Genomic DNA, 22,807 nt, shown 5'->3' on the forward strand with positions numbered 1-22,807 from the left:
TGGTTTACCTTAGCAACGATTGCTACTGCGCATGTCTCGTATATATTATAGATGGCGCTGTTAATATTAAATTCAGATGCAGATGGTACTCGCTACGAATATGATATTTTTTCGATTTGTATGGAAGAAATCTATTCGTATTATTTTTTGAATAAAAAAGCAAATATTCCTGACAAAACAGCAGCCTGATTCAGCTGTTTATTTACTTGAGGTAGCTCCACCAGTGATATTTTGCAGTGATGATAGTGCATGATTAACTTTATTTTCAATTGGGCCTAATTGATAGGCCCGGGCCCCGGAGGCCTACAATGATTTTCTCACTGAATAAATTCAATTTTTATTACATAAAAAGTCACATTATTTGCCTATATTCAATTGACATAATCAGGATTTATCATGGTACCAGTAGGCCTACTGATTGTGAAAATGGACCTTTTTGTAAAAAACAAAAACAAAAAAAACGTGGACTTTTTCAAAATTTGATTAGAAAGTCCCAGGCCTATTTATATTTTAAGGCTCTATTTATAGAACCTTATCATTGCTTATGGTGCTGTTAGGCCTATAAATTTATAATAGGCCCCGTGTCAAAAAAAAAAAAAAAAACAGGTTCTATTGTTGCACTAAGTCTTTTTTTTTATAAGAGTGAAGGTTTGTAAATATGAATATTCCTGCAAAGGAAAGCCATAAATGTGCAAATAACATGACACTAAAACTATAATATTAATGAAATTTAAGACAAATATGCAAATAAGCTCATTAAATAGGCAAATAGTGCAGCACATGAGGCTAGACTTCTCCGTAGTCCACTTGCCAATTGTGCATACTCTGGCTATTACATTTAAGCTTAAAACTCTGATTTAATTAATGTGTGCACAATTGATAGATTTTCACAACTGATCTTTTCAGTCACCGTACGCCCTCTGATTGTTAGCTTCCCAAGTGGACTACTGACTTTGGATTGCAGTTAACATTTTTAACACGGGACTCTATGGAGAGTTAGGCCAATTTCTGGCCTAACTAAAATTGGTCATGATGTAATGCATCTTTAAATGAATCTGGCTTGTGATTGGTCGCCCAGATCTCGTTATTGTTTAAATCCTCCCGACACGTACTGGTACCATGGTACACAACTAACTAGGGAATTGCGGCGCTTTTGTGCTGGCGGATGAACGTACGCATCTAGCGCGTAGTTGTGGTTAGATTTTTATTGATAAACAAGTAGGCCCTATCATGATTGACAGTGTGTTTTAGAGAACGAAGTCCCGGGGGTAAACAGGGGGTAAAGTTCTGCTTAAAAGTGAAAGTCCATAGTCGGTTTTTCGGATAATAAACTGGCAGATTCTAAAATTAGAATTGTTCAGTATTGAAGTGTCATTATAATTATGCCATTATGATATGTTGCATTCAATAATATAAGCCTACGTAGAGCCTATACTTTACTTTTACTGTCACAAATATAATTATATAAACTTTTTCATAACCATTTTATACTAGTATTTTGATGTAATAAATATCAGTATAATTTCGAGTTCAACTGAATGCGTTCATCATGATTAATAACATTTGTATTTATCAAAAATCGACTATGGCATAGTCTACACATGAGGCCAGCCACAGCCCGACAGTGAGATTTAAAAAGTTTCAATGTGCGATATTTAGGCCTAAGTGTGACTTTTTTAACTTGTTTGAAAAATGTGCGGCTTTTGGGAAGAGCGAGGTTCAAATTGCTTGCAAAAAATTGTTAATTGAATGAAGCCAGTAACTTTTTCAGCCACACGGTAGGCCTATATGGAATGTACACTTTAGTGAAGGCCTACTCTATCATGGATCAAATTTAAGTCTCTACCATAAAAATTTACACACATGGAATACAATGATATATAAAGATGAATTGGATTTTTTATGCTCCATTATTTGAAAGAAACAAAGCAATAATTCATTTTTTTTAGTTCTGCAAAAAACCAATGGGGTCCTTTCCGGGGGTTCTTGTGGTACAAAAAAAGTTCTTTAGCCATTCTGAATAAAGGGTTTTAATTGGAACAGAAAAAAAAAGGTTCTTTAGCCAAGTAAATTGTTTTTAGGTGTACACTCCTTATGAGTTGAGCTTACAGAACTTCTCGAATTTCGAGGTTCTTTATAGAACTTTAGTTAAACATTGCTTTAGGGTAACTGATAATTGATAAATGATTTCAAACTTCTTTACCATAACTTACCAAAAACGGAACGGCAACACTCAAGGCAACACTATTGCACACCACCGACGTAGAATCATGCCTAAAAACAAAAACAAACAAAAACACACACACACACACACACAAAAACACCGGCGATATGGGGGGTTATAACTACCAAGGATAAAATATCATTTAAAATATTATAAAATTGTATTCAATTCAAAATTTTGCCGCTATTTGTGCACATTCTTGAAATCCCCAGCCACCAATATTTGTAGGCCTATCTAGGGGGTTGGTCCATAAGCATCCCCATTGTTGACACCTGTATATGGTTTCTGACCAAATAGTGCCAATTTGTCTCAGGCAATTTGTGCATGCTTCAGTGACTTCACCGTAAATTTATTCCACTTTTGCACCATATTTCACCAGTTTAGTTTCAATATGGGATACCATTTATTTAACTTTAATATTCTGTCGGCATTTAGGTGCTGGATTCACTATAGGCCTACTTCACCCCCCCCCTCCACCATGTCACTAAATCCTCAACTTTGTCAACACTGTTGTTTCTATTGTTTTTTGCCAAATGTTTCATTAAAAAAAATGACAAATGACTATAATCTTCACTTTTAGGCAATTTTTATAAGCAATTTAAAATTTTTACACCTTCGCTATGGGACTTGATCAGAGATGATCATGTTTTGCACTTCCGCGAAAAACTAGAAACGCTGTCACCTGCTGATCGCGCGCGATGGGTGGCGTGTCATATTTTGTCTGACGAGATATTTACCACGGAAGTATTTTTCGATAAGAAGTCAAGAAACAGTTCCAGCCAGCTGTGTGAGCAGTGAATGAGAGTGCGTATGTAAACTCTTAAAGTACCCAATCAACAGGTTATTATATTATGAAAGGTAAGGTATCGTTAAATTCTATAAACTATGTCTTCTACTCCCAGGTTCTATACTTTCATATCACATTCACATGTGTATCAATAATCATGATCAACAACATGATCAACACACATGCATGCATGGAACAGACATCATCATCATGATGAATGACGATCGTGTAAATAAACTCATGCATACATTGTAAACTGCTCATTGAGGTTGTGTAGTGCACTGGTGGCCTGTTGTTACTGTTAGAACTAAAAAGCAACTAGGACCTAGGTAACACATCTTCTCTGGTAACAGTCTGTTTGCCAGCAAGACTTTGAACAGTCTTTATCATAAACATAATGACATCTACGGACCTGAAGAGAGTATGGTTACAGTTACTGGAACTATCTGTTTGTTGGCAATGGTTATTGAGTCACTGTATTGTGTATACCTATAGGTCCTATAGAAAAATTATCAAATTCGTGGACATCGTGGAACATACTCTTTGCGTGGCTGTGCGTAGTAAGCAGTTGTACGCAGATAGCCTCGCTAATATGGACGCGTAGGTAGCGTTGTACGCGCGTGTAGTTAGCATGATTAAAGTTGTTTTCTTTAAACTTCCGTGGTCGTGCCTGTGCGTATCGCGTACACGAGCGTAAACACAAAAGCAATAAACAATCACGCTGATTGGCTGATCAATACACTTGACAACAAGCCGGCTGACCCATTGGTCTTCGGCGCGGTGCGTAGTAGGCGACCTTGTCACTTCTACGCGATCGCAATTCACCAGCGCGTACCCGGACCACGGAAGTTTAAAGAAAACAACTTTAGTCGCGGAGTAACAAGCGTAGTTGAATGTTCCACGATGTCCACGAATTTGATAATTTTTCTATAGTGGAAATTTCAATTGAATGAACCCGAGTCAGCCGAGTGACATAGCGTGACAATTTTTTGCATACACTGTACAAATTGTAGTTTGAAATACATGATCATGAAGAGCGATATGTATACAAAATATATCATGGTTGGATAGTGTACAGCTGTTGAAAGCTGTGTTTATTCAATTGATATTCCGGTATTCCTAGAGTAGACCTAAATAGGTCATGAAAGGCAGTATAAAGTTATAATATAATTTGTTGCAAGGTTTCCTTTTTTACATTTTTTATGTGTTTTAAACCATCATACGACATCATGTGTGTGCATAGGACCTTGTGGAAACAGTACAGTACGCTTTGAAATTCTGTAAATTATTAAAGTAGAACAGCAAATTCCTTAGCGGTGTCTGTTTGATGCTTATCACGTAAAACATGAAAAAGAACTAGGTCACGTGGTGCTACGCAGCTTGACTAGTGAATGAGGTGCCGGTGTGATCAGAACCCAAGGGTGAAAATATTCAGGCTATGTAGTCGTACAGGACTTGTTTCAGGCCTGTGAGTTGCCTACTGTACCCCATTGAGATTAAAAATCATAACACCAGGCTACACTTTTATCCTGCGCCACTAAATGGAGTATCAAATATGATACCATTTGTCACATTGATGTGGTAGTGATCGGCGGTGTTCACTCAAAGCTCTGGCGTACACACGGCGTCACACTCACACGCATCACGCATGAAAAAGCTGCCTCAATGCATTGACGTCACTGCCACATCAAGGTGAAAAATTAGTCACATGTTTACGGAAAAAGTATATCACATAGTGGTGTATCATACGATACACCTTTATGTGATACACAAGTTTATATACTAACCCGAATGCCTATTTAATTACTAATTAATTACGGTACTGTTAACTGGGGTAACTTTGGACACAAGTAGCTATTATTTCATGTTTAGCTCTTTTACCTTTTTAAAATACTATCTAATAATATTTTTGTATGTTTTATCAACCACTTCTTATAATAAATAATACATGAGTACTATTACAAATGACTATATAATGTGTTATAATCTACATGCTTTTCATAACTTTTTAGCTGACCCGTAAACTACAGGATTTTTGTATTGAACTACCGGAGCGAAAATAATGGAAACTTTTAAGTTAAAAGTATGTTGGTTGGATAGTGAACACAGATGGCTGTGGCCATATGTCACCCTAGAGTGACTTTGGACAAACTTTGACCCCACCCCCCCCCAAAAAAGATCAGTAAATAAAATCAACTTCGTGAACGGTTGACTCAACAGACATGAACTGTCTCCTATTATCCTATTGGTGCTTGCCAATCCAAACATGAAACTCAGAATTCTATTGATCATTATAAAAATATTTTGGACAACAGCAAATTTATGCAAAGCCCAGGTGTGAAAATTTTCAGCGTTTTAGCTGATTTCAGCATTTTTTGTTATTGTTTTCAGTGTTTTTCAGCACAGATATTGTGTTTTCAGCCTATTTTGAATCAAATTCACAGAAAATGGTAAAAATAACATAGTTTTCAGGGTTTTTTTCCAAGAACAGTTTTCATGCCTGAAAGCCACCCCAGTTTACGGTACTAATAATTTTCATCAAGGTTAAATCCATCTACATGTAACAGGACAGGACTTGTTTCAGGCCTGTGAGTTGCCTACTGTACCCCATTGAGATTAAAAATCATAACACCAGGCTACACTTTTATCCTGCGCCACTAAATGGAGTATCAAATATGATACCATTTGTCACATTGATGTGGTAGTGATCGGCAGTGTACACTCAAAGCTCTGGCGTACACACGGCGTCACACTCACACGCATCACGCATGAAAAAGCTGCCTCAATGCATTGACGTCACTGCCACATCAAGGTGAAAAATTAGTCACATGTTTACGGAAAAAGTATATCACATAGTGGTGTATCATACGATACACCTTTATGTGATACACAAGTTTATATACTAACCCGAATGCCTATTTAATTACTAATTAATTACCGGTACTGTTAACTGGGGTAACTTTGGACACAAGTAGCTATTATTTCATGTTTAGCTCTTTTACCTTTTTAAAATACTATCTAATAATATTTTTGTATGTTTTATCAACCACTTCTTATAATAAATAATACATGAGTACTATTACAAATGACTATATAATGTGTTATAATCTACATGCTTTTCATAACTTTTTAGCTGACCCGTAAACTACAGGATTTTTGTATTGAACTACCGGAACGAAAATAATGGAAACTTTTAAGTTAAAAGTATGTTGGTTGGATAGTGAACACAGATGGCTGTGGCCATATGTCACCCTAGAGTGACTTTGGACAAACTTTGACCCCACCCCCACAAAAAAGATCAGTAAATAAAATCAACTTCGTGAACGGTTGACTCAACAGACATGAACTGTCTCCTATTATCCTATTGGTGCTTGCCAATCCAAACATGAAACTCAGAATTCTATTGATCATTATAAAAATATTTTGGACAACAGCAAATTTATGCAAAGCCCAGGTGTGAAAATTTTCAGCGTTTTAGCTGATTTCAGCATTTTTTGTTATTGTTTTCAGTGTTTTTCAGCACAGATATTGTGTTTTCAGCCTATTTTGAATCAAATTCACAGAAAATGGTAAAAATAACATAGTTTTCAGGGTTTTTTTCTTAGAACAGTTTTCATGCCTGAAAGCCACCCCAGTTTACGGTACTAATAATTTTCATCAAGGTTAAATCCATCTACATGTAACATACCGTATTTAGTCAAATAGTCCCCCCCTCAAATAAACGCCCCCACCACTTTTTTCAACCAAGATGTTTCAAAAATGCCGATATTTCCATGCTATCTTGTGTAGTAAGCTTACCAATTAAGTTGCGCACATGGTCCATAATAGCATCAATAATTGGTGAAAATCTGGATCAGAAACCCGGAAGTGAGCCAGAAGTCAGTGTTTCTAGTTCATAGTTCGTCATTTTAGCGTGTGTTTTTAGTTTACCTAATGATTTTAACGGGAATTATCGTTCTAAAATTGACCTTGAATAAATGCCCCCCCCCTTGGGAAAATGTAACGCCCCCGGGGGCGTTTATTTGACTAAATACGGTAGGCCCCCTATATTGGTGTCAACCCATAATATTATATTATAGACCACTTGACATGTGATGTCATTGCCCGGCAGTATGTATGCGAAATATGGCAATTTCCATTGTTCTTTGCCCTGCAGTGTGTGTACGCATCGTAGTTTACTCAGGGCACGTGCATTTAAATCGCCTACCACATTTCAGTACAAGAAAGCCATTGAACAGTGTAGTAGTTCGTTCAAGCATATCGATAGACCAGTCCCTCGCCTTTGTTGATAAACAATAATGTCAAGTGGTCTATACACAATATATTCATATTCACTGGGATGTGCACTGATGCAGAACCTTGTCCACATCAGGATAAATTCGAGAGAAATGCCTGCGAAAGATCAGGTGGTATCCGCAGGATGGCTTTTTATGCTGGGCTTTTTTTTAACGTAAACTGAAGTATTCTTTTTTACTGCAATAGAAGAAACACTGTAGGGGGGCCAAATGAAAATTTTAAACCCACCCCTGGAATTACTTTTTCAGTCAGGATTGTTCCTTCTGCAAAATGATTCAAAAAACCTTTTGAATCAACTCAATCGGATAATCCGATGTGAAGATACAGCCTTCAAAAGATTCAAAACAAATATTGGAAGGTATAAACTAGCACTACTTTCGGGCTCTGTTGCTTATATATACTATCCAGAGAGGTTGCGTAAGCAAAAGTGCTTTGGTTGAACGCCTCGCGCCACACAAACTGCGGCTAGGTATAAACATGATAGTGTGAATATGTATGAAAATATAAAGTTGACTACTGACTAGCTTGAACTCTAGTAAAAATTTCATTTGAAATGAACACAGTACGCGATCCGACCATGCTTTTTAGATGATTGCATATCCCTCAAAGCGCGCCACAGGTAGATATACCGGTACTACCAAGCCACTACTACCTAAGGGCAGCGCAAGTTGACCTCAATGCTGAGTGTGACAGATTACAGGCCTGGGCTGCTGATCCCCTGTTATTTACAAAAAGGCCCGCAACTTGTCCAATTATTGCTCACCTAGTACACGGGACCACCATTTTATGTGACTCTCCGAACCACAGCACGCCATGCACCCACTGTGCTGGCTGCGCATTTACTCATAATATTGTTCTTACAATAGTTACATGAAGTCCAGGGAATATCAAATATTCCTGAGGTTGATGTGAAGCAAGAAACAATGATTAAAAAAAAAAAATTTGAGTATTAACTGGTGTGAATTAACGGGCTATTCCAGTTGAAATCCATACACCTCCTATGGTAGACACGATCTTAATCTCCCACACAGGTAGTGTGGATTTCAAATTGACTCACCCATTTAGATAGCATTTGCCATTTGAAATTCACACTCCCTGTGTGGAAGAGTAAGGTCATGCATGTACATGAATGTCTTCCATAGGGTGTATATGATTTCAACTGAATTAACCCAATAATACAACATTCTTGTGTCTCTTTTCAGATTGGTGCAAGGAAAGTCTGATGCGTTATCATACTTCAACAATCTAAATGTTACGAGAAATTTACAATGGCCTTCTGTGATGATGTTGCTAAAAATAGTTTACTCCTACCACCAGTTCACCACCAACCTAATTCTGTGAACTACGGATACATCTAGATCTCTGATTTCCTGTTTGGAAAACAAAATAAAATACAAAATTCAGCATCCTGGTAGGCACACGTTGCTGATTAGTGTTGATTTTTTCGCATTTCAGCGCATCTGTTCAAAAGACAGCAAAAGTACATAAATATTGGATGAGATAGAGCAGTGACTTTCCAACAGGTGGTGTATAAATCTCCATAACCAGCTGTAACATGTAATGATGGTTGTACAGGAATGCCACGTACCATACATAATTATGTTTAATAGGTGGAAACCATATTTGTTTCAATTTTGAAGTCACTGGAGGAGCTTTTAGGACTCCCAACAAGATGCGGATGTCCAATTCAAGGAGGAATTTGTGTGGTATGGTAGGCTCACGCCGAATCAGTATTTTCATTGTATTTATAATGCTAATGTGGACGTACACCTTCATTAACTATTCTATGTATAAGAACTCTGAGCCAGATATACCAGAGAGTGAACAGTTAAGAAGAGATATACTAGACACAAGTAAAAAATATGTGAAGGCATTAGCAAAAGAACAAAATTTACAAGGAAACTTACCAGAAGCACATACATCATATGGTGAGTACTATCAAGTTAATCAACACTTATATACTAAAGACCTTACTTTCCTAAAGACTGTGCACAAAAAGTTACTCAACTGTTATAAATATGTCTAGATATAACCTTAAAGTATTCATAGTTTATTTGGTATTTGAAATACCAGCAATTTAAATACGGTAATTTTGACACCACATTTGTTACAATTGAATGAGTACTGTGGTCTCAGTGTTAGTGGCATTGATTTGAACTTTAATTCAAATCAATGCCACTAACACTGAAAGCACAAAGATAATGGCAGGTGTTTTACACATCGGCCCACAATGGTTGCGTTACACCATCGCTGATAATGCAACCTTTAACTTTAAAAAAAAAAAAATTCTTTAAAAACTTTGCTATGTTGTCAATATTGTATGCGACATTTTGCAAATGGGTGTATAAATCTGGGATAAAAATGCACATATATTATCAATTAACCCCTGCATAGATTACCTTTCTTTCTATCGAATAAAAGTATCGATTAAGGGCTCATATTGAAATTCCCTTACACAGGAAGGTGTGCGCCATCCTGTAGCTTTCCTGTGCTAGCCTTCTTTTGTTAAAATCCTGTGTGATTATAACACTGCAATTAGCCACTTAAATTAGGAGCGCGCTTTCCTGGGTTGTGCGATGAGCCGATTAGTTCAATTAGTTCAACAATCAATAAAATTGCCAGTCTTTGATAAACTTTTATTATAATCCTTGTCACCAGACCACTTCAAAAGGCAGGGTGTATCACTGATGCATATAATCCATCCGTTTTATGACCGAGCTTTCCTGAGGCGCGAGCTTAGCGAGGGGAATCCTGCCTTCTTTCTGTGTGAAAGCGTGGTAGGGTATTTCAATATGAGCCCTAAAGGAAAGTGACCCAAAATATTTGGAAAATGGAATGTCTTTCCTTTAAATATTCATGCAAAAAGAACTGTAATGTTCCTTGTAAATGTGACTAATTCCTTATGGTATGGGTGGTATTACTGACATAATTTATACATTACATTGTGATATTATATTGATTATTAGGAGTTACAAATCGGCATATTTACAAAATCAGGATGTCATAAAGAAAATACTGTTAAATTAGTCTCAACTACAGTATGCCATCTAGTCAAGACTAAGCCAGGGATTTTCGGGCGGGTTTGCGGGTACCCGCCCGAGATTACATTACCCGGGCAGGAAATACCCTGCCCGGGTGCCCGAAATTCCAAAGTCAGATGTGGCTCTGACTTCATCAGTCCTGATGAAGTCAGAGCCACATCTGACGAAAGCTTGACCAATTTCACACAGTGACTGGCTGCACCAGTACTATAGTTTTCACACATTGACCGGCTGCACCGGTAATGTGATATCCGATGGCGCACCCGAATAAAAATCAATTGTTATGGAATCCTGTCGTGAAAGCCTATCCACTTACTTCTTTTTATATCTCACAATGCTAAGAAGGTATGTACCCCGAGTGGTGTCAAATGAAAGCGAACAAAGTAAAGAATATAATAAAAAATAATTTACCCACGGGGGGTCACACTCCTCATAAGACCTGGGTCAAGTTTCCTATTTTGGGTCCTTTTCATGATCTCGAAATGTTAAGAAGGTGTGACCCCTGAGTGGTGTCAAATGAAAGACAAAAAAGTAAAGAATATAATTGAATAATTTCCCAATCGGGTGACACTCCTCAAAAGACCTGGGTCAATATTCATAATTGTGGGTCCTTTTCATATAACTTGAACTGCCAAGAAAATATGACCCCCTGAGTGGTGTCAAATCAAAGAGAAAAAAGTACAAAATATATAATCAAAATAATTTTCCCACAGGGATGACACTGCTTATATATGACTTAGGTCAATATTCCTATTTTGGGTCCTTTTCACATATATCCCAAGAAGGTATGAACCCCAGGTGACATATGGTATATACCACAATATACTGCAGAAGCCTCATGGTTCAGCTTTGGTGCGGTAACCGCTCTAGTTTAAATGCAAGTGACTACTTTTATTTCATCTTCATAAACTTGGTATGATATTTTTTTGATTGAAAATAAAACAAGAATAGCAGAATTTTGTGTGTTTTTGAAGGCTGTTTTGTGTACAAATGAATACAAATGTTATGCAACATTTTATTTTTCGGTACACGTGACCTACTACTACTTGACTACTTAAAATAGGAACGTAGGAAGTGGGTAATATCCCAGAATAATATACTAAGATACATGTACATTGTATGTATGGCCCACCACCACAAGCTGAGTGCTTGTTGAACACACCAGAAGGAAGTGTCTTCTGCAAGATTGGCAAGGAAAACAAATCCTTACTTTAATCCCAGACTTGAAAACAGTTGCCCATAATCATGCCTGTAAACAGACAGCGACATTGGCAAGCTGACATTCTACCTGTACATGTCCAGTGGAGAAAACCCATGTGGCAAAATGTCAGCTCTGATGAACCAATTTAGTATCAGATTGTGCTGACATATTACATTTCATCATACTTGCCTAACACCATTGGGCCTAAAAAAATCGTATTGCCTTTAGACTTGAGCTCCAAAGTCAGGGTCATTTGGTTGGTTTACTTTTTTTTTGCCACATACAATATCAAGAAATACAAGTCAAGTTCACCACAAAATACCATGGTAAGCAATGATTTACAGGGTTTCTTATAGGCTTGTTTTTTAATTAGAGTTGTGCACCATGAATTACAAACTGGCATAACAACAACATTTTTGTATGTTAAAATTGTTATACCAAATATGAAAATTCAAATAAATGGGACCCAAAAAAACCCAATGCAACCCATTTTTCCCCAGATTTTAAAGCCATATTATAACATTTTCAAACAAAATAGATTAGCATTTTTTGCCATAAAATGTTAGCTTTTACTGTCAAATATATCCCCCCTTTTATTTTTGAGCGAACAACTACGGCAAAGCAAAGAAAATTGGAATTTACTACCAGCGCACATGTCGCCAATACATACCACTCCTTTGGTCATGTTGTGGTACGACCCTTTGTTATGTATATCACCATCCCGCACGCAGTGTACGTACTGTGTGTTATGAACATCGTGTATGCGTTCGACTAATAATTCCATCGTAATAATAAAGCGCCCGATTCGGCGTTTTATTCAAAATCTCGGATTTTGACAAAACCACAGCACCTAGAGTTTTGATTTTTGCAGGGTATATTGGTTTAATAAAGTACAATTTAATCATATGTAAAAAAAGGAATTTTAAAAAATCAGTGAGGGCGTCTTCCTCAGCAAATGTTATAATATGGCTTTAAGTGTTGGTTGAAAAGGGCAATACAAATCTTTGAGGTTCTATATCACTGTCAGGTGTACTATTTTTAAACCATTACATGTATCTATTAGAATCTTATGTCAGCTTTCAGCACCTGGGGACGGATTGAATGGATGAGGCCAGTGTAAGAATATTTGGCATTAAACCATTGCTGTGACGTCAGTCTATTCAATAAACTGTAGATTATTTTCTACGAATCAACACTTTTCTGCACGAATCTACAGTTAAGTGTGGATTCATACAGAGAAGTGTGGATTCGTACTAAACATGTAATCTACAGTTTATTAAATAGAATTACGGCTGTTTCTAAATTAAGTGATAGGAAAAGGAACATTATCATGAACAAATAAGATAAAATGAACGACATTAAAAAATTATGAAACCATTTTACACTAAAAATACAATGAATACCGTGGTATTTTATTTGTACATGCGCTGATCTTACGTTTTCCAAAATTATATAGCCTACCGAGCTTTTGTATAGGCCTACAAACATGACAAAATTGTAATGTAAAATAACAACGCGAATTTGGCATTTTTAGTGTAACTTGGCCATTACACTTTCATTTGTGTCATAAATCTATTATTCCACCAATATTTGCAAAGGCCTATGCAGGGACTGGCATTTGACATTTTCAGGAGAGCATTAAATGGCTTTTCTGGGCCATCAAGGAGAGCTGTTCGGAGCATTTATAATAGAATGTAGGGACAGAATGGTGCACTAAGGAGAGCTAAAACACTCTCCAATATCAGATTTAAGGAGATCGAGCATTAGGAGAGTAATTGCTCTCCTGAAAATTTTGTTTTTTCTACTTATTTTAATTAAAAATTGATCTTTTGTCGGTTTTTTTTTCTTTTATGTTCTTTTTCTTTTCTTCCTTTTCATTTCAGTCGCTTACATGTTTTTTATTTAGGAAACTTTGCTACATAATACACATTCTGTATCAATGCATTTAGGCCTATTTATTTGTTTATTTATTTGTTTGTTTTCACATGTTTAGTAATGATAAAAGCCACCGTAGATCTATTTTCTGTTTAATTTTTATTTGTCTTTCGTGTACAAACTGCATTTTATTTCATCTGGTGGTACTTTGGCACGCTTGAATATTTACTTATATCGATCAGTAGGCCTATCCGATAATTAAATATTATAATGTTAGCATGGTTATAGGGACACTCCATTTGAATTCCAAGGGGCTGGAAGTTGAGGTCGAGGCTTTTTTCCGTGTCGGAAGGCGGCGAAGTTTTGTTGTGGTTTTTTTTGTTTTTGTTTTTTGCTGCTGAAATTCAGGGACAGTAGGTATTATTAATAGGACCAACCAAATAAAACGAATTCTTCCTCTGTTTACACATTTAAAATGGACATATGCCTACCTTTGTTTGGCTAAATGTAGAATCATGTTTTAGGTCCTTTTCCCTTTTCGAAAGACATCTTCAAAACAAATCCCATTAATCAACAATATATCCTTTGAATGATTCCATCGCAAAATTGTAATTATCCAAATTATTATGAATACGGGATGCATTTCATCGAAGATAACAAACAATTTCCATAATTGCATGGTTGTTCCTAAACCGAACACTCGATTTACGGAAGAAGAGTTTCATTGCTTTGTATCCTTTCTTCTGAGTATTTTCGATAATTTCCATATGGCAAATAACTGAAAATCATCATGAAGATAGGACATCCTTCATCTTCAATAAAATGTAGTGTAGTAAAAGTGTGTAGTAATATACAGAACACAGCACAGGTCTAGCTATCTTCAGGTGTAACACTGCAATGATTTTGTTATTGGCCATTTGATATGAACCCATGACTATTCCGGGTGACTATTATGGCAATTTTCCTTGTTATGCAATATAGAGACCTATAAACGCATCTACTTCAGTACTATACATCAGAAGTGCATGGTATAAACAACTATTGATTGTCTAATTATGTACGAATCTACAGATATAGAAATTACAGGTGTGAGATACTTTGTAAATGTAATATATCAATAATACGAATCAACAGATAAAGAAATTACAATGGAACAATGTAATGTTTGCTTTTTCCATTTATTATTACTGGTAACTTACGAATCCACAGTTTTAGAAAATATTAAGTTGTTAGTATAAAGCAATGGTTTAAGTCAGAGAATACACTCAAAACTGTTGATTCTTGAAAATAATCCACTCGGCTAACGCCTCGTGGATTATTATTCAAGAATCAACAGTTCTTTGTGTATTCTCCTTAACATAGTTAATAATTGATACATACATTTACAACTAATCTTTTCTGTTTCAAACACATAGTTTTTGTAAAAAGTAAAACTTACCAGATAAAGAGCAAGAGAAAGAAAGAAAGAAAGAACTACATTTGGTAAGGATATTACCGGTATGTTTAAAATTACCACACTAAAACTCACTAAATCTCACTATAAAAACCACGCGCATGCATGCATCTATCCCACATGCCCGGTCCACATGATACCATGACGCAATCACCCCAAGTCATATACGCACAAAATTGCTGGAGTTTTCAGTAGTAAATATGATATCAAATTGGAGCTAACAAGTTTTTGGTCACAACTGCATCAATCAAATTGTCATAACATGACCAGATTTATAGAGGGTCATTGGAGTGAGGGCTTTCTTTTTATGTTGTGTTTAATTATTTCAGTTTATAAAATCATGTACATGTATGTCTCATTTAAGACAAACTATCACGATATGCTAATTATGGTCAGGGGTTACTAAGCCTAATTCTAACCCTAACCCCTAACCCTAACCCCCAATAAATACTGAACACCAGGTGGAGAGAATTCTTTTATTTACCACCAAATGATTGACATTTTAAATTGATTTCTGTGAAAATATTTATATTATAAGGATTCAATTTTACTGTAGTTTGCAAACATTGGAAATGCAATATTCCCACGCATTCAAAATTAAACCAAATGTAAATGTTGTACTTTTCGTAGAAGTTTTTAGTTTTTTAGTGTGAATCAAAACTGTAAAGGGTATTTGTACCATTTAAGGTTAGCAACAACTTTAAACTGTTGCGATTTGGTAGTTCACAGCATCTTGCGAATGGTAGTGAGCTTTGCCAAAAATTGCGTTGCTCAATTCATAGCGACAGTGGCGGATCCAGGATTTTTGAAAAGGGGGGGGGGGCTTGTCACGCTTGCGCGACGCAGGGGGGTGTGAGGGGGATGTGCCCCCCTCAGAAGTGAGAAACTTTTACAAAATAAAGACCTAATTGAAACCATTTGGTGGACCATTTTGTCACTATTATTGTGTAAAATTTTTAATTTGAAAAAGGTGAAAATTTGTGAAATGACGGTCCAATTGAAGTCATTTGTCGACAAGTTTTCACTATTATTGTGTAAATTATTGCTTTAACATAACTCTTGGTTTGGGTGTCCAAAGCAGAAGCGAAAAGGGTAACTTCCTTATGCATACTCAGGGGGTGTCTGAGGGGGGATGTGCCCCCCTTCAGAAGTGAGAAACTTTTGCAAAATGAAAACCTAATTGAAGCCATTTGGTGGACCATTTTGACACTATTATTGTCTAAAATTTTAATTTGAAAAAGCCGAAAATTTGTGAAATGACGGTCCATTTGAAGTCATTTGTTGACAAGTTTTTCACTATTGTATTAACTATTTTAAACTGTTGCGATTTGGTAGTTCACAGCATCTTGCGGGTAGTGAGATTTGGCCAAAATTGCATTGATCATTTCACTACTATTACCATGATTACTGTAGGCCTAATTATTAGGTTATATTATTGCTTAAACATGTTAAAACATAAAGTGTACGGATGTCCAAAACAGAAGCGAAAACGGCTACCAGTTTATTTCCCCTCAGAAGTTTTTATAAAATATTACATTTTATTGGACATTGGCCCACTAATACGAAAGCATGCACGGATTGATGTTGAAGTCAGCATTGAGTCGTCTTAATACAGATGTTGGTGACAAAATGTGACGGGCCCTGCGTATCGGCGGGCCCGCAGTAATTTCACAGGCTTTTGGGCAGAGGACCCGCCTTCAAGCAATGCCTAAAATAATCACAGATAACATGGATAAGAAGGCTTGGGCCTACTCAATTACGTGCAAGTATTGTTTTTCTCTTCTCCATTTCTCTTCTTTTCTTTCTCTCATTTTCGCAGCTTTTCGCCCCTTCTCTTCTCTCCTTTCCTCATTTTTTAGGCGCGAAGGGGCCGGGCGGGGGCACACAGGCCAGTGTGCCCTTCCACCTGGTCCAAAACAGAAGCCTAAGTGGGCACTTCTTTATCCATATGCGGAGGGAGGGTGTCTGAGAGATCTATGCACTCCTCAGTATTTGGAAAAAATTAAAAATAAAGGCCGAATTAAAGCCATTTCATGGACCATGAAAGGGGACACGGTCCGGGGTGTGCCCCTGCATGGATCCGCCACGGCATGGGAGGCTGTTTATCATGATCAAATTACGATTTATATCTTCCATAAAACAAGTAAAAATGTAAAGCCAAAAAAGGGTTTTTATTTTTTTTCCAACAAAATTGTAAAAAAAAAAAATTAGGACCCTTGAAAAGGGGGGGGCACGGGCCGGTGTGCCCATGCCTGGATCCGCGCCTGCATAGCGAGCTTGTAGAAGAATCTAAATATCACAGATATACTTTTGTAGGTCATGTGATTCTTGAGTTATGTTGTAAAAAGGGCTGAAACAACAACACTTTTGTAAAACATACATAACTCATTAGCTGCAATAAATTAAGCAAGTTTTCAAAGTATATGACTTGTAGAATGAACTTTTGCAAAAGATGAAAGTGTTATTTTTCAATAATATATTGATTTAGATAATGAAAATCGATTTTTCGGTTGCTTCGACCACCAATAACTCGTCTACCCTTAACAAAACATGTACAAGTTGTAATAAAAACCAAACCATGCTACTGGATTCAACTCAACTGGTTTCTTATATTTTTTAGTTAATACAAGAGCACCCTCAAATAAATTGCACATGTGTCATAATATCCATTTTGCATTTAGTACATTGTTTAAAATATTCATACAGGATCAAGTTGTTGGACATTGTGGCACCCACATAATAACATATGAAATATTATCGCGGAAAATACTTCAAAATTAAATCTGTACTTGTGCATTTGAATTAAACAAGAATGTGACTTACTTAGTGAAATTCTACCATAATTTGGCAGTACACTAGCTATAGATTGAAGTTTAAGTTAGAACAGGTTTTGTCTATGGCCATGTGTCATAAGTTGGGGCCCTCTTTTGTGACATACCCCATACATACTGTTTAATTTTGAGATGAATGGTTCAGGCCTTGAATTTTAATTTTCATTTATGTTGAAAATGTCCCCCCATCCTTTTTACTATTAATTATTTTCTCCTTTTGTCTTCCAGATTTAAAGAAAACTATGGCAGTACTATTAGATAGCATACTAGAAAGACTAACCAAACTGGAAAAACGTGTGGATTCTGCCTTTGCAAATAACTCATTAAGTATACGTAACATATCAGCTCAAGAACAAGGTGCAAATTATAGTTTAGCAGAGGAGCCGCCTGCATGGCATCCAGTCCAATATATACCAGTACAAGGTAAAATATCTATTATCTAGTCTACAAAATAAAGTTTGTCTCAGAAGAAAATCAGAAATGGAAGTTTTTAAGCTGCTTCGCCGGTGAATTGTTCATAAATAGCCAAAAGGTTTAAACAAAACCTGGAAAAAAAAGGCATGAGGAAAAAGGTGAATTTTAAATTAAAAAAAAGCTACAAGTGTGGTACGTAGCATAACACATGGTTTGCAGACTTACTTTCATTTACTAACTTTTTGTTATGCCTTCTCTTAATTCAGAAGATGTAATCTTTATTTATATGCCTTGGCTGAAGTTAAAGCCACAAATGATGGTATCAAAGGTCACATTTTGCGGTCAAGTTACCCAACATGATGAAAATTTTACATGAATCTCATTTGGAAAGTTCAATCATGAATGACCTTTTACTTATCCCAACGTTTGGGACTGGAGGCATTATATCTACGTAGAAAGAATGTATGTTATGCCGATTCCAACGGTACCAAGAAACCTTTGGGTCAAAGAATTTTTGACCCCACACATGTTATGTTATATCCAAATGGTTGTCTGTCCGGTTCTTTGTTTGGCTGGCTGGCTGTCCTGGTGGAAGCAAATTTATTAATCCACTGTTTAGCTCCAACACAATACTAGTAAGTAATCAATTTCAAACTTGATATGGTGATAGGATATGATGGCCTGATGTGCTGTATAGTTTTGTATCATGTTATTTGCATATTAAAGATAATTAATGAGCTTATTTACATATTTTGCTGACATTTCATTAATCCACTCTGCAGCTTAATTGCAATAACTGATCAAACTTGGTATTGTAATAGTATATGGTGGCTTGATATGCTGTATAGTTATGTTTCATGTTATTTTCATATTTATGAATATTAATGAGCTTATTTGCATATTATTTGTTTATACAAACCTTTGTTATTTACACACCTTAACGTGTGGTAGCCCACCTTAATTATGAGCCACATAATTCTTGTCTAATTAAGACAGCCCACATATGACTGCCTATATGTACTTGTAAATCCTGGATTGTGTCAGTGTTCTAATATTATTTTCATTCTCCCCCCCCCTCCCCAGGTGAAGAAGTTGCCCCTGACAAGGACAATCAGTGTGGCTACACAAAATCTGAACTAGAAGATTACCCTCACTGTACAGGAAAAATAGCGGTAGGTACTTAACTAAAAAATAAGACGTAATGAAATCACTCTATGTGTATAAATTCCTGTTATAAGGTATCAGAAAAATGTAAAATGCAAAAATGGCAATTACATCTCCAGATTATGAAATTAAGTACACATAAAGACCTCACAAATAGTAAACCAGCCATTCATTGCAAATATGCCTATAATAGGAAGATGGTTTATTTATGCGCATTTTGTTACCCCATTCACCCAATTTTGTTCAACATTAAACAATACAGCATTGTTTTTGAAGAACCAAAAGATCAAATTTAAAAGTGGAATTAAACAGAGATCAATGTTAATGTTATGAAACATCAGCATTTTGCCATTATCTTTGTGCTGAATTCAAATCAATACAATTTACGGCAAAAATGGAAAGAGGAACTCGTCATTTTTAAACTTACACTGAGACCCCAATAATTGTAATGAACGAGGTGTCAAAATTGTAGTAATTATATTGTCTTTCTCCTGGTGTTTTCAAATACCAAATACAATTAATTTATAATGGCTGATTTCCTTTTTGTGAGGTCTTAAGTGTGATATTATTACTTATTAAATACTTGTTTAAAGGTGTGTCACCAGATTATGTCAAAAATTTTTCTCATCAAAAATGAGATTTTGGTATCAAAAGAAAGCTCATATTTTTCTCATTACCCCAGTTAAATTTATAAGATATGTTTTGTTTAGATGCAGAGATGCCAATTGTCAGGCAATTGCCGGATTTCTTACTTTTTATTACTTCAAATTTTCAGCCCATTTTGAGGCTTTATAGCCCAAATTTGTGCCCTAATTCAGGCTTTTCCTGCAAAGTCACTTCATGCCCTTGTTAGATAGTGTGAACAAAAGTGTAGTAAAAAGTGGTAACCACCAGTCCTTATACCAGTATATCAAAGCCGCTGCAGAAATACAACTCGAAATTTGGAAACAGAGTGTAGTAGGAGGGATTGCTGGAAGTTTTAAAAAAAACGTTCCCTACTATCACTAAAAAATCTTTCCCCACCTATAAACAGTCAACATTAATAGGTATATTTTCACGGGAAAATTTTCTGGACATGTGACCAATGCGTATCAATGTAAGTGTAACCTCGAGCCTGATCTCTGACCCCCGGCGGTGACCTCGCTATTCAAGTCTTAGTAATTTTGAATTGGAATAGTATTCTTGGCCGCAATTTCGATAGAAATTCGTGTATTGCAAATTTATTGAATATCATGCAATCTTAATTTCTTCACAAATATCATCAAAACGTAATTTTAAATATATCTACCTACGGAAAAAAATATTTATCTACGGAAACTCTTACCATAATATTTTTAATTTGCGACAAGTTACTTATTTTGCATGAAAGGAGGAATTCTTCCTATTGAAATACGTTGGAAGACCAACCGCTGTGCTCGGGGTCACATTCCATAATGCTAATATGTCTGCGCCCATGGGTGTCACGTGTCCAGAAAATTTTCCCTTGAAAATTTACCTATCAATTCTGACTGATAAACGGTGTATACAAATAAAGCATGAAAATTAAATAAAACACCTGGGCAATGGTCAGTGTAAAGAAAAATAAATTGCTACCATTGGCTTCAATGTAAGATAGAAAACAAGATATGAAAAATCTGTCCACCCACCTTTAATTACTTGTTGTTTAATTAGTTAAATTCTTGCTTAATTACTTGTTAAATTACTTTATAATTAGGGTGTGAGCATAACATTTTTAAAAACCTGTACAAGGAAAGTACTTGCTTCTAGGGTACTTTTTGATATCCTCTAGATATAAGTGATCCTCTCAGGTCAGTCATGTTGCAAAAAAAATCAAGAAAATGAAATATAATTCTTGGTCCTGGAATTGACCAGTCATTTCATGGGTTTGATTTTATAAATAAATTTATTTTCATATAAAGTTTGCCATTGCTGCTAATATAGTATAGTACAATTGGATTTATTGTAGGTCCACAAAAAATTGAGTGGGCTGTCAGTGTGTGTACGGTGTGTTTGTTATTCTGTTAATGTGATTAAACATATCATAGACTGGCACACCTCAGTACCAAATTTATAGTAAAAGGGTACAACATAAACAAATAGCTTAAGACCCTGAATACATTTATATTTTATACACTCATACTATATTTATAAAAGCAAATAGTGACAGTGATGAGTGATAGGCCTATATTGACAGTGCACTAATATTTATCTTATAGGCCTTCATGTAAGAAGTTGGTATCAATTCTTGAAAGCATACCCAGAGTTTTAAGGCGTTTGTACCATTTCACCTTTGCCTTCATTTTTCCCAGTCCAGGAAATCCCTGTTTTTATTTTAGTTTCAGTTGGGTGAGAAACAAAATTTTGTTCTGTTACAAATGTGTTGTGCTGCTGCCAATTTACTGTGAGTGAATTCATGATATGCATTTCCTTTTTATAAGGGGAGCACTGTACAAAATATACCGACAGGGGTATTAAGACAGCACCAAGCACCCTGCTGAAAATAAATCGCCTTTTTATAAACTATGGGTCCTTTTCATACCTTGAAATCCCAAGAAGGTATTGTGGAAATAAAGGAATAAATTATAGAAACAAAGGAATAAATTACAGTAAACTGAAAAAAAAAACACCAATAAATAAAACATAAGCTTTATTTTATAAGGAGCATTTTCAAACCAAGATGAGTTTGGATTAAATATATATTTGTAGTTTAGGGAATCTTTCAGGCAGTTAGAGGCAAAGGCAAAGCCGTATTAATACAGGGCAAAATTCTGTTTTTGTTACTTAGGAAGTAAAGCAATGTACTTTGTGTGATGTTTGCATGTCTCGAAATAGCCTGATCATAACATCTGAAGCCATTTCACTAAATGTGTATGTACAGAGAACCACACACCCAATGAATTATTGTTCATGCATTATTTCTCAGCCATAGTTGAACCAGTTATGGTTGAACTAAAGTTAACACTTGACTTAGCTGACCTGATCTAGTGAAATTGTATTCCATACTATCATTATGATGGGTTTATGGAAAGAGATAATGGAAATACCATAGGATATGCAAAAACATAATGTTCATACTATTACAAAAACTGTGTCATATAAAGCCATGATATCGCATTTTTAGTGAGTATATGCATAGATAGATCATTTCACCCAGTTGACTTATCAAGCGATGTGACATTGATGTGACATTGCACGAAACATATATCAGAAGAGTACATGGAGTAATGTAACATTTAGTTATTTACCTACACCTGATATGGTATTTGCTTTTGGCTAAGGAGTATACCTTTGGATAACATTTCATGGAATAACAACAATCAGCAAAAATACATTTCTGAATTCCTTTACCAGATAAGCCTGCTTCATTACAACAGACAGATCTGCAGTCGTTTTTTAGGTTGTCTAGAATTTTGAACTCTTGAGAACAAAACTACAGCAGCAATATATAACTAAAAATTATCCCTGTTGAACATTGTTGGCTGTATGAGAATAAATAAATAAATAAATAAATAAATAATAAT

The 22,807-nt window shown here is 35.8% G+C and overlaps 1 protein-coding gene across 2 annotated transcripts in view; it reads left to right on the plus strand.

The window, feature by feature from the left end:
• The first annotated feature begins 2,961 nt into the window (after window positions 1–2,961).
• The window catches only part of LOC140153289 (alpha-1,6-mannosylglycoprotein 6-beta-N-acetylglucosaminyltransferase A-like), a 99,571-nt gene continuing 79,725 nt past the window's right edge, over window positions 2,962–22,807 (plus strand). For both annotated transcript variants that reach the window (XM_072175998.1, XM_072175999.1), the window contains exons 1-4: window positions 2,962–3,082; window positions 8,510–9,235; window positions 17,937–18,131; window positions 19,206–19,294. In XM_072175998.1, the coding sequence (XP_072032099.1) occupies window positions 8,980–9,235; window positions 17,937–18,131; window positions 19,206–19,294 (540 nt within the window). In that variant the 5' untranslated portion in view covers window positions 2,962–3,082; window positions 8,510–8,979. The remainder of the gene's footprint in view (window positions 3,083–8,509; window positions 9,236–17,936; window positions 18,132–19,205; window positions 19,295–22,807) is intronic.

Source organism: Amphiura filiformis, chromosome 5 (assembly GCF_039555335.1).
Source record: "Amphiura filiformis chromosome 5, Afil_fr2py, whole genome shotgun sequence".
Taxonomy (NCBI): Eukaryota; Metazoa; Echinodermata; class Ophiuroidea; order Amphilepidida; family Amphiuridae; genus Amphiura; species Amphiura filiformis.